The 13269-nt window shown below is 41.3% G+C and overlaps 1 protein-coding gene across 6 annotated transcripts in view; it reads right to left on the bottom strand.

The window, feature by feature from the left end:
- The window catches only part of SMARCA2 (SWI/SNF related BAF chromatin remodeling complex subunit ATPase 2), a 166772-nt gene that overhangs the window by 70275 nt on the left and 83228 nt on the right, over positions 1 to 13269 (bottom strand). For all 6 annotated transcript variants that reach the window (XM_070590087.1, XM_070590092.1, XM_070590089.1 and 3 more), the window contains exons 23-24: positions 11164 to 11330; positions 6081 to 6244 (exon numbers count right to left, since the gene is read on the bottom strand). In XM_070590087.1, the coding sequence (XP_070446188.1) occupies positions 6081 to 6244; positions 11164 to 11330 (331 nt within the window). The remainder of the gene's footprint in view (positions 1 to 6080; positions 6245 to 11163; positions 11331 to 13269) is intronic.

Raw genomic sequence — 13269 nt, 5'->3', positions numbered from 1 at the left:
CAAGAGGGAAATACGGGAGCGTTATTTAGTCCACCTTTACTGATGTAAGATTTTGCTTTTTTTTTTTTTTTGAGGAAGATTAGCCCTGAGCTAACATCTGCTGCCAATCCTCCTCTTTTTGTTGAGGAAGACTGGCCCTGAGCTAACATCTGTGCCCATCTTCCTCTACTTTATATATGGGACCCCTGCCACAGCATGGCTTGATAAGCAAGCAGTGCATAGGTCCACACCAGGGATCCGAACCTGGGAATCTCTGGCTGTGGAAGCAGAACGTGCGAACTTAACCACTGTGCCACTGGGCCGGCCCCAAGATTTTGCTTACATTCTTAACATAGACAAGCTACCTTCATTGGAAAAATTCAAGGTCATCCCTAGATGTGGGAACCTGGGTTCAAATTAACCAAGGCAAGTGAAATACATCTCAGGTTTTGAAATCCAGGTCTCAATTTCATCTGTCCCTAGGTTCACTATTAGAATTAGTCTCTAAATTAAAAAAATTAAAAATAATAAATTTGATGTCATAATTATGACTTCAATATTACCTCCAACTAATCTTAAGTTGCAGGAAACACCACCTTCCCTTTGGTGTAAGGTGTTAAAGATGATTTTTAAGATATCACTGAATTATACATACATTATACATCTATATGTTGTACATACAGTGATTGCTCATGCAGTGAATTTCCTGGGATTTAATTCCATCAAAGATTCAATCTTTAGTTTGGAGAATGAAAAGACTGCTAGTGGAGTAGTAAACTGGTCAATTTTTGGGGATAGGAATTTGGCACTATGTATCAAAAGTATTAAAATTGGGTATGGCCCGTGATTCAGAAATTTCACTTCTGGAAATTTATCCTAAGGAAATTATGGATATGCACAAAGACTGACAAATAAAGATGCACCTCTTGGCATTATATATTATTTATAATCATTTTTTAAAAAGTAGAATTAAGTAAATATTCAACAATAAACAGATTGGTTAAATAAATTCCAGTTTTCTATTGTAGGTATGTACCAACACAGTATCATAAAAATTATGTTGTAGAAGAGTTAATGACACAAAGCAATAACAAGTGAAAACTACAAGTTATATATGAGTATGTATATTATGATCTTATATGTATCTATCTACACCAAGAAAAGGCCGGAAGGACAGACACCAACAAGCCAATAATGTTTATATCTCTAGATCATATGGTTATTGGTGTTATTAAATTTTCCTCATTTTACTTTTACGTGATTTAACAATTTTTTTCCCACTTTACACATATATTACTCTTGTAATAAGAAAAAAGTTTTAATGAACTCTTTAAATAAAAACCTTCATAAACCTATGAAGCACAGTTGCCTAATTTTAAGGCTACACAATAAAAACTTCTTGGTTTGTCACTTTCATACACTCTGGTCCAGGTGATGGTCTCTGGCCCAATGCTAATTAGTTGTTTCCATGTGACCCCCATTAGACCCATATACATTTTTAGGGCAAGGTTCTGTCCCCTGTATCCTGCATCTATAGCACCCTACTTTGCACAGAGCTGACGCTCCACAGCTGTAAGCCCATCCTCTTGACCAGCTGAGTTTCCTGGTCACCCACGTAGCACAAGGAGACAACAGGCCAACAAGTCTGCCCTCAGGAGGTCTGTCTTTGCATCAGGGACCATTACAATTACACGACTAATTAGGCAAAAGTTTTTCCTCAGAAGATATTGGAATAAGTTAATATAAATATCAGGGAGCTAATCCATGAACACAGCTGGGACTCATCCAAATTAGATTATTTTCCAAAGAGGAGAGAGGGACGTAGATAATTAAACTCCAAAGAAGGAAAAACCCCTAAATGTCATTTTCAAGCCCTTAGTTCAATCCTCTCTCTCCACACAGCTTCACCAGAACGGCTAAGCAGCAGCCAAGATGGCAAGTTCTGTGTCATCAACCTCTTGATTATCTCCTAGAACAGAGGTCTGCACACCGTTTCCATAACGGGCCCAAGAGTAAATATTCTGGGCTGTCTGGGCCCAGAGTAAACACTGAGCAGCTGTTCTCCATCAAAGGCTGATATTGCTTTTTTTTTTTTTTTTTCAATTTTACACTTTATACTTAAAACTGTGAAAACCATTCTTCGCTTGCAGGTTGGACAAACACAGGTGGAGGGCCAGGCTCAGCCTGTGGGCCATAGTGTGCTGACTCCTGTCGTAGAAGATGCTGATAAATCACAAACATGCTAGGACACAGAGGGCAGCAGAAAGGGCCGGTGAGGAAGCAGAGGGCAGGGGTCATCTACAAACAGTGCAATAAGGTCCTGGATCCACCAGAGCCTGTTGCAATTAGTTTTTTTATTTGTTTTTCTGGCAGTGGTGGTATTTTTTTTGCGTGTTTTAGGACCTTCTATCTATTTGGAAAGTAGCAAAAATTAATATTTCTAGGCTGACAAAGTTTATGCAATGTGAACCTGGAAACCCAGAAGCCAAAATGGGGGGTGGGATTTGTGACAAAGAAATAAGCGCTGCAATTATTGAACGGATGATTCAATATTTCTGAGGTCTTAGTGGCCTGAAACTTCATCACACTGATGCAGGTGTGATTATATCTGAAGACAAGAACACATCCTGAGAAGAGGCCCTCCGAGGTAGCTGTGTGGCTGATGATTCTGTCGCAGCCAGCCTTGGTGGGCTAGTGGTTAAGATTTGGTGCTCTCACCAGGTTTGTTTCCAGTCAGGGAACCACACCACCATCTGTCACTTGTCACACTGTGGTGGCTGCTTGTTGCTGTGATGCTGAAAGCTATGCCACTGGTATTGCAAATACCATCAGGCTCACCCAGGGTGGACAGGTTTCCCCAGAGCTTCCAGACTAAGACAGACTAGGAAGAAGAACCTGGCCACCCACTTCTGAAAAAACTGGCCATGAAAACCCTTATGAATAGCAGTGGAGCATTGTCTGATACAGCACCGGAAGATGTGAGGATGGCGCAAAAAGTCTGGGCAGGGTTCCGCTCTGCTCTACACAGGGTTGTTAGAAGTCAGAATTGACTCGACAGCACAAACAACAAATTCTGTAATAACACCACAGCTCCAGCTCCATGGCTTAAAAATAAAAGTACCAACCCATGGTTTCTAATCAACAGTTGGAATGAGAGTCGTGGTAATGGATTTTATTGCTAATTCCACATTCATCTGTTCTATCTTTGCCTCTAGCTCTAAGGGCCTCCGGTTAGCAACTTTAAGGCTTCTATCTTCAATCTGTCAACGTATGTCAAATAAAAACTCCCTATTTCATCACTATGCCTTAATTTTGATTGCAAGTGATAAAGAATAATTATAGAAAAAAAAGTTTTTCAATGCATGCTGAAGCCAATGTGGTAAAAAGAGTTCCACAACTTTCATTTTGCGGCTATGTGACATTTATGCGGGGGTCCAGGGTAGAAAGAGCCCAAAGCCAGGATACAAACCCAAGGCCAGACAGAGATGGGTTTGAATCCTGGCTGTGCTCCCGGACAAGTCATTATCGATGGGTTTCCTTACGTGTGAAATATTTTGAGAATTACCTGAAACAAGGTATGCAAAGTGCCTCAAAGCATCTGGTAGAGTTGTTGCTTAGTAAAAATTCTCTCACCTTTTAAATGAAAAATCAGTACTCATCTATATCACTCTAAGATCACTGACTTCCCAAAATGAAAAAAGAGTTTGCCCAAACTAATGGCATGTTTAAGTGACAGATATGAAAAACCTGGTCAGCCTTGCTGACCAAATCAGGCGGATGTGAATCCACTTATGGCAGATATAAATACTTGCAGAAACATATGGCCCGGTGTGAGAAATGTGTGATAAATTAGACCAGAGGAAATTTGGAGTCCTGTGTTTTGTTGCCTACGTTTTAGTTCACATGCAGTTAAAAGTGAACTATTTAGCACTCATGTAGTTTATTGTGATTCTGGATTTCTACCTTTAGCTACTGGTCATAAAAGTTTGTGTGTGTGTCAGTGTGTGAAAGAGAGTGTGTGTGTGTGAAAGAGAGAGAGAGAGGCATGTATCCAGCCATCCTTTCTCACAGTAAGTTAGCATTTCCAGAAACACTGTTTCCTTTGGCTCTCAGAATTAGCACTGTGCCAGTGAAGGTGGACAACTGGGACGCCATAGAAATGTTTACCTCAGAAGATGAAATCTAGTGAACTCTCCGTTCACTTACGACAGGTCCTTTTTTCTCAATGAACATTAAGGCAGGAGCAATAGGGTAACCTAAACATCCAACCACACTGAGCACCATGGGAGGAGAGGAGTCACGTATTCCTCCCCTAGACACCCAGCCTAGCTCAGTGCCCGTGACATCACAGCCACTCAGTAAATGTTTGTGGAACAGACACTGAATTCACAACGGTCAAAAGAAAAACTGCAGACGTCGCACATCAATACGAGTTCTACTTGTGCTTTGGAATGCAATGAGGGATATAAAAATATGTAAAACACATAAAAATATCTCCTGAAGACTTGGAACTAAGATACTTTGTGCTGGTGGCTCCCGACCCTTTTCAAGGTGAGAAAATTTCAATTCTAACTCTGTTTTAATGTATTCACCTAGAGAGAACGGCTGGTGGGCACATGCAGCAGTCCAGCGCTGGCGGCCACCCAAAGGTCTGAACCTTTGTCAGAACCACTGGTTTATTCTCTAAATCGGTGCTCCTCAGCAGGGTGAGAAAACCTATGTCAGAACCTTCTGGGAGCTTACAAACGTAAAGAGAAGTCTATAGGGTCTATATAGGCAGGAAGCACCCACAATATTGGGGCAGCAGGCATGGATGTTTTTTAAAGCTCCCCCACAATTCTAATACACCCCTGAACCCCACTTCCTGCCGAAAACAACCGCTGTAAGCCTTTCCGCCCCTTCTTCACAACAACCTCTGAGACAGTACCACTCTGCGTATTCTTAGTCGAGGAAACCAAGGCACAGCCAGGAGCCCAGGTTAAGCGGATGTGGAATTCATATTCCTATGTGAGAGCTAAAGTTTTCCTTTTTACTATTTGAATTCACATTTGTCCCAATATTAATCAAATATCGATTCATATTTGATGAATATCATTCCACCCAATATCTTACAGGCAGGCACACGACCTCCCAGAGTAATTTAGGAAACCAGCGTCACAGGAGACCCATATTTGGTATTTTTTAATCATCAAAGTACCCCTTTAAAAGGATAACTCTAAACTTACCTGGCTAAAAGAACTTGGTAGTAGATGCTCCATAGAATAGAGTTTGATGATGATTTTAAACAAAACACACAGAATAAAAGACTTACTATCACATGCTAATTGTATGATCTTGGGGAAGTTACTTAAAGCTTCCTGCATTCATTTTCCTTGACTGTAAAGATACAAATAATAATACTAACGACCTCACGGGGTTGTTTTGAAAACTGAACGAAGCAATGCACGTAAAGAGGCTGGCACAGAGTGAGGGGCCAACAGATGTTAGCGTTGTTGTTCCTGTTTACATTTTGGAACAGCTCTGATTTATCCTTCACTGTACTTTGCTCAATGGCAATCCCAGAAGGTGGGGTTTAAACTACGCTGAAACTGAGTTTTTATACCCCAAATGTGAGGTCTTGAAAGGCACGTGTAAGACATCTCAATATCTAAGCTCCAAGGGAGATAAGAAAACAGCCATAACAACGTGCTGGCCTGTTTCCCTTTGGGAGAAGTGGGCTACTCATTTAGAAATTTGCTCTGGGGGCGGGCCCAGTGGCACAGTGGTTAAGGGCGCACGTTCCGCTTCGGCGGCCCGGGGTTCACAGGTTCCGATCTTGGGGCGGACAGAGCACTGCTTGGCAAGCCATGCTGTGGTACACGTCCCACATATAAAGCAGAGGAAGATGGGCATGGATGTTAGCTCAGGGCCAGGCTTCCTCAGCAAAAAGAGGAGGATTGGCAGCAGATGTTAGCTCAGGGCTAATCTTCCTCAAAAAAAAAAAAAAAAGAAAGAAAGAAAAGAAATTTGCTCTTCCCCATAAAGGTGAAGGATGAAACTGCTCATCTTTTAGTTCCTCTCCAGAAGGGAGGCCTGGGCACCTAAGTCAGAGAGATGCAGACCTGATGAGGGTTCCAGTCGCTGTCAAAGATGACCACGGTATCGGCCGCCTGAAGGTTTAAGCCCAGGCCTCCAGCTCTTGTGCTCAGCAAGAAAATGAAATACTGGGACCCGGGTTCGTTGAATTTCTTCAGCAAAGCAGCACGATCTTCAGACTTGGTGGTGCCTGAGGGGATAAAAAAATAAATTTGCCAATTAACTCCTGTCTGAAAATGGCACAGAGCGAGACAAAAAGGCCTGCTTCCTTGAGAAAATACACTCAGGCTCCCCTTAGCATTGGTAATGTCCCGAGGTTTCTGTACGTTTGAAGGGAACTTTGAACATTTTGCAATTAAAAAGAAAATAGAGAGATAGAGACTTTTCTCAAATCAAGGAGGAACACTGTCTGCTACCCGTCGTTCCAAAATGCTAGAAGAATTTAAACATTTCTGAGTGGGCACCTTTGCAACTTTACAAACTATAACATTCGTATGCTAATCTAAAACTTAGTGAAAACATTTTCTGGATTTATTTCTGTGCTTTAAAACATCAAATAACTTTTAAAACTCCACCGACCTACACACACATGTGCCTAAAAAGATTATTACAACGGCTTAAAGGAACTTTGCCAACAGGCATTAGAGTGAGGACTTGTTTATGCCAAGAGAATAGAAACAAAAGGGAAATCGATTTCTGCTACATTTTACCACTTGGATTGCTACCGAGCATGAACTGGCCGGTAAAAACAGAGAATGTGAATGGAATATTTTTATTCTTGTTGATAAGACTTGAAACCACAATAATTCAAAAAAAAAAAAGAAGGAATCTCCTAGTCTGCATCTCATGCTGACATTCTGCTCTGTTGAGTTCAAAGAGAGCAGCGTGCAATATACCTGGCAATGGCTCACCCTGTGGCGTCTGAAGAAACAGGGAATAAACAAAGAGAACCAAAGCCCAGAGCATGACGTTCACAGTTAGGGCAGAGAGGCACCCATACTTGCATCCCCAATCAGCCGCTCAATCACATCCTATGTGTTTGTAATGTATTTACGTAGCCATTTCATGAACTGTATTGTGGAAGGGAAAAATATCTACCATATTCCATCTGAACACATTTCACCATAAAATTGTAGCCCCACAGTTTTGAAAAAGGCTCTCGGCTGTTGGGAAACACAGATGCACGTTACATGATAGTCCCTAACTGCTCGCTATACAAACATTATTTCTACACGGTGTTCTCTTTTTAGGATGAAAATATACCAGCAATTTTTTTCAAAGGATTAAAACACTGAAGTGACTACAGCTAATGGAATCAAGTTACTATGGGAGTCAAGTTCCCGAACATGGGGGGAATCTGTTTTTCGTATTAATAAAAAGAATAAGTACCCTCCTGAGGAGGGAAAAAAAATTCCTTGCATACAGCAAATGAGAATTAGGAACAAGGAGGGGCTGCTGGGGTGCTCTTTATTTAATGAAGCAACGTTCTTTAGAGCTCATTTTACTTTCTAAATTAGATTTCAAGTTTAGCGACCCAGTCAAATTCTACAAGGAAAGCTAAGAATTCAGGTTTTTGGGAAGCGGCATTAAATGTGCTTTGCTGAGTGAGATTTGAAACATGTGGAGTTCCTTCTTTTATTTTCAGAGTGTGCCTTCTGAGATCATGGTGAACTATTTGTTCTGGAGGCTAATGGAAGATACGTTCCTTTCTGTCAGGAACCTTTTCGCTACATCATCTTTCCAGCTGCAATGGTTTTTAAAAAACGATTACTCACGTGGAGTCATGGTTCACATATTTTACCCTCTGTCTTACACTGAAGGAAAAGCCATAGAAACCAAAAAAAAAAAAATGCTTCTAAAATGGGGAAGGAAGGAGTTCCTAGAGATAATGCTACCTGTTTTCTGACAGCAGGGTACAAAGACTGTGCCTCTGTCTACTGAGGGTTGAAGTTCAGTTCTGATCCACTGGAAAATGGTCAGTTAATGATCACATCCTTTAAGATACAAATAAAACGAAGTAGAGGATATGCCTACTTGGGATGAAATAACCCTAAATGCAAAATAAAGCAGTATTTTGTTTTCGACAAAAGAAAGGGAAAATCAAAATTATTTGGTCAAAGGAGTTTTCTGGCCCTATGCCAGATACCTCAAGGAACTAGATTGACCATATATCTGGTGTGGATTTAAACTGTATAAATAGCTGGGTACTTGACAAAGTTTTAAAGCCAGAGGAAAACGATGAAATCATTTCTCATGCAAAGCTGTGGCATTTCTTATTACCAGGTTCAGAATTTGCTGGATTTCCATTTCCCTTAGTCGAACGTTCCCCAAGTCAAGATCTTGGCTGATCAGCAGCAACCTTTGGGATATTGCTCAGGGAGATTCAAACTAGCATGTCAGGGCTTATCCTGCACGTGGCACAGGATTGCACATGCTCAGTATGAACGTCAGTTCCATGTTCTTTTAGACTTTGATGTAGAACGTCACCAAGAGCCCAATTAACAGCAGGGGCAATTGTGTTGAAAATTGCAAAATTTGCCAGAAGGAACACACTGCCAGGCTTTCATGATTACTAATTTTAACTTAGTTTCTGCTGCTTTTGGAAAATTTTGTCTACTGGGATGTAACTTTACCACTTGCTTTCACTCAAAAATCATTTCCAGTGAAAACAAAGACTATAATGAAATAGTAGCTAAATCCATTCATGCAACCATAATCTTTGCAGGAACAATGTGCTTAGCTGTCATCAAGTGGTTTTCTCCCTGAGGTCAAAAATCTGAGACAGCAAATTTGACAATGAACATCTGAAGTCATTTTAACAACTGGGTTAAAGGCGGGTGGCTCTAGGGTGATGCAGTTGGAAGTGTGTGTCCTCATTTATCCATGTGTCTATCGATGGTTTGCCCGTCAATTCTCTCCAACCTCAAACCAAATGGCTGCTGTTTCGAAGACTACAGAACCTTCTCAATGCCATCTGTAACACTTTCTGGAACTTGCTTATTTGTCGTCTCCTCCAACCTCATGGTAAGGGCATTGATGGCAGGAACAGGGAGTGGCTTGTTCATCTGGTATCTCGTGCCTGGTCGTTTTCAATTAATTCAAGCAATTAAAAAATTTTGACTAAGTTCAAAATCATTCTTAAAATGCTGTCGCTAGGGAAGCAGCCTGCGTTTTCAGAGAGGGGCTGCTGTATCTTGCTGAATCTGCTAAAACTGACTCTAAACTAATTCCGAATCAGAGAGATCTAACTCAGAATCTGGTCTCACCATTTACTCCATGTGTAACCTTTGGTACCTTAACTCATCTCTCTAAACCTTTGTTCTCCCACCTGTTCAATGGGGATCATATTCGTCTCTTGGAAAAAGGGGATAAGAGTAGCCCGTTTGTTGAGAAAGTTAAATTAATAATGCACTCGAAGTGCTTTGCCTGGAATCCCACATGTAGTAGCCATTCCATAAATGCTAGCACGTATGACTATTATTATTAATAACAATAAGGCCAGCAACCAACGGACTATAAAAGATAACTCTCTCTAGCTGGCAAGAGAACAGGAGAGAGATTTGTCTCAAGGAAATCACTTCTTGCCAGTTTCACAGGCTTAAATATCCCAAGGCTGAAATCCTCAGAGAGCTGAGATGCAAAACAAAATGCTTCAAAGTAGTAAACAATAGTTACGTGGAGCACCTGTTGGGGGCTGTGAATCCAGGGGAAAGAAGAGCTGGCACCCTTCACCTGAGCAGCAGAGAGGGAGGGCTTGCCTTTACAGGAAGAGTGTTGAAGGAGCTCTGGAACATTCCCCTCACAGAGCGAGGGAAGGATCAGGTCAAAGGACAAGACACAATACAGGAGATTTGCCTAAAGAGACAGACTGTGGATGACATAACTGTGTCACAAATTCAAAATTAACATTTACTTAACCATTCATCTGCTTTCGGTGGCTTTGGAGGGGAAAGGAAACAAGATATTAAAAAATCAAGTCTGTCAGAAGGTATAATTAATAATACCCTAAGAGGTAAACCATACAGAGAATTCACTTAAAAACTCAAGTCAGAGAATATATGGCAAGTCTGAGGTTGGTATATATCCAGTTATATTTAATTAATGGCAAAAGGGGGACAAAACATTGGATTGAAAATAAAACAAAACCTTTCAATGGAACATAAACTTTAAGTTTCCCATTTAACAATACCTTGAATATTGCATTAGATAAAAATTGGCCTTAGTAATACTGCCTTTTCTGGATCCAGGGACTCACACCATCCCGGCTGAAATTTGCTCCTACTCCTGTTTACCTCTCCTAGGAAGTGTTGTCTCACTGATGGCATGAAAACTTTCATACTTTTAATCTCTAAAATATTAGGACTGGTATCTAAATCATACAGTTATTTAGGAAGTATCTCTAAATTCTTATTTTCTTTCGTCCATATTTTCTTATGAATTTTTTAGGACACGGTATTTAAATATCACTCTTAAAATCAGGCAAATATTTTACACAGTTTGCAAAATCCAGGAAACAATGAAGCCCTGTCTCTTAACGAACATGCAGATATGTTCTATTTAGAAAAAGAGAGAAGCTGTAATGATAATTAAATATTATCTTAAGTGAACTATTATATTGTTACTGAAGAATGGAGACATAGCCTTTATCACCTTAAAATATGCCTTAACAGAAAAAAACTAAAGGCTTATCAAAATATTTTATGGGGGAGGCCAGCCCAGTGGGGTAGTGGTTACACTCACATACTCTGCTTCAGCAGCCCGGGGTTTGAGGGTTCAGATCCCACGCAAAGACCTACATATTGCTCATCAAGCCACACTGTGATGGTGGTCCACATACAAAATAGAGGAAGATTGGCATGGATGTTAGCTTAGTGACAATCTTCCTCAAGCAAAAAGAAGACTGACAACAGATGTTAGCTCAGGGCAAATCTTCCTCAGCAAAAAAAAAAAAAAAAAAAAAAAAATTGCTATCTAGAGAAGCTGCCCCCCACCCTGCTGGTTAATTCTCCCACATTTCACCCCTCCTGTTCCTCTGACGTTGGATCTCAGCACCCATCATCCCCGCCCTCTCAGCAGCTGGTTTCCGAGCCTAAGTCCTTCTGCACTCACCATCAAGGCGCAGGTAGAGGAAGTTCCGGAAGGCAAAATAGTCCTCCATGATGGTCATGAGAGACGTCATCTGGCAGAAAAGCAGCACGCGGTGATTAGTCGCTCTCAATTTGGGCAGAATACGATCAAGTAGCTCAAACTTTCCTGAGGCCCGATACAGCTCAGCCCTGAACCCGAAAATGCAAAATAAGAAGACAGTATTACTGCTGTCTTCTTGAAGGAGCCAGCGTAGCTTTGCTTCCCGGACAGCGCCTTGTGCCTAGCAAACATTCAATAAGGAACTGTGGAATGGATGAATGAATGAACGAAAAGCCACTCCAAAGCAATGAGAATATTTAAGGGAAAAGAAAATATATTTATGCAAAACCATTAAAGAGGACATTATATATGCTAGGGACAACGACAAATTCTAGAAAGAAAAGGAAACCTTTTCATGTTCCTAATACTTTCACTCCCTGTCTCTCTTTCTTAATTCTCTCTGCCTCTCTCTCTCTCATACACACATATATATGTATATGTTGTATTTCCTTAAATGTCTACTTATTAAGTATATAAAATTATTAATTTAGGGCACTTAAGATTCATTCAAATACTTATTTAGCACCTACTATTGCCAAGCACAGTGCTAGGCTTGCGTATATTGATGAGCAAGACAGAATCCCTGCCTTCAAAATGGGTCATTATGAATTATGCTAAGTACTAAAAAGAAAAATAGCAAGTTACGATGAGAAAACTCACAGCAACATGTGACATCTTCTTTAGAGTACAGCAGACTCTGGCCAACTTCAGCCCTGGCCTGCTGCCTGTTTTTGTAAATAAAGGTTTCTTGGAACACAGCCATGCTCGCTCATTTCTACAAGTTTTGTGTATGGCTGCTTTCCTGCTACAAGGTCAGTCAGTGCGACAGAGACTTTTTGGCCCGCAAAGGTGAAAATATTTGAGATCTGTTTTACAGAAAAAAACTTGCCAGCCATTGGTTTGGTGTGCCAGGGGTGACCTTGCTGAAGAGAGAACAGTTTAGCTAAAACCTGAAATAATGAGCAGAAGGCAGCCAGGTGAAGAAGGAGGGCTTGGGAGTGGAGAGGAGGAGATTCCAGGAAGTGGAAAGAGTATGTGCAAAGGCCCTGAGGAATAAAAGAGCCTGGTGTGTTGGAGGAATTGAAAAACTGGTGTGTGTCTTAAACACAGTGAGGGGGAAATACGAGGGCAGAGCTAGAGGGTAGGGATGGGGACAGATCCTGTTGGGCTCCATTAGCCACACTGAATATTTTAGTTTGAGGTGCAATAGAACACCATTGATGGGTTTTAACAAGGGAGTGGCAAGATCTGACATATCTTTTTAAAAGATTACCACGTACACTGTGTAACAACGGATTGGGGAGAGGCTAAGAGGCCTGGCAGGTCAAGTCAAAGACATGACGGTAGCATATACTGCTGTCAGATGGAGAAGAGTGTCAGTGAGCTAAAGTGGGGCCTTGTTTCCTCCACAATACACCAGTTTCCTCTTTTATCAATAAGAATGTGTTATATTATTAAAACTCAATTGTAGGGTTCATATTATTGGGAAAACTCGCCAGTCCACGTGCAGTCCAGAACACTGCAATGGATCAGCTGGTAGCTGACTGGATGACATGGTATGTGTTCTTTCTCCCAGACACACTTTCAAGTGTTTGTCTTCCCAATGTCCATCTCCTGCTCTGAGAACTGTCCCCTAAACGCTCCCCAGGGCCATGTTTTCAATATGTGACCCTGGCCAACCTGGTGGCACCAAGAGTGACCGCAGGACCCAGAGGAAAGAGAGGCACAGAGAGGCAGGAGAGCCTAATGGCACCGGTTCTGGATGGGTTCCAGTTCCTGGTTCTTAGCCCAATGGCACAGTCTGCCCTTGGGATCCAACAGGGACCCCATCTCCTAATAACAAATTTTCCCTGGGGCAGAACAAGCAAAACAGACTTCCTGTTAATGCAAGGTTCTTTATTGTTCTTGTTGCAAGGCCTGATTCTCTTCAACGTCCACTGCTGATGAAAATCATTTCTTATACAGACCGTACTCCAACAGATTACTGTAAAGTCATATATATTTACAGCAGATGAGACATTTCCTCTC

This window comes from Equus przewalskii, chromosome 22 (genome assembly GCF_037783145.1).
Source record: "Equus przewalskii isolate Varuska chromosome 22, EquPr2, whole genome shotgun sequence".
NCBI classification, from domain to species: domain Eukaryota; kingdom Metazoa; phylum Chordata; class Mammalia; order Perissodactyla; family Equidae; genus Equus; species Equus przewalskii.
This window is presented reverse-complemented; position numbering and strand designations above follow the sequence as displayed.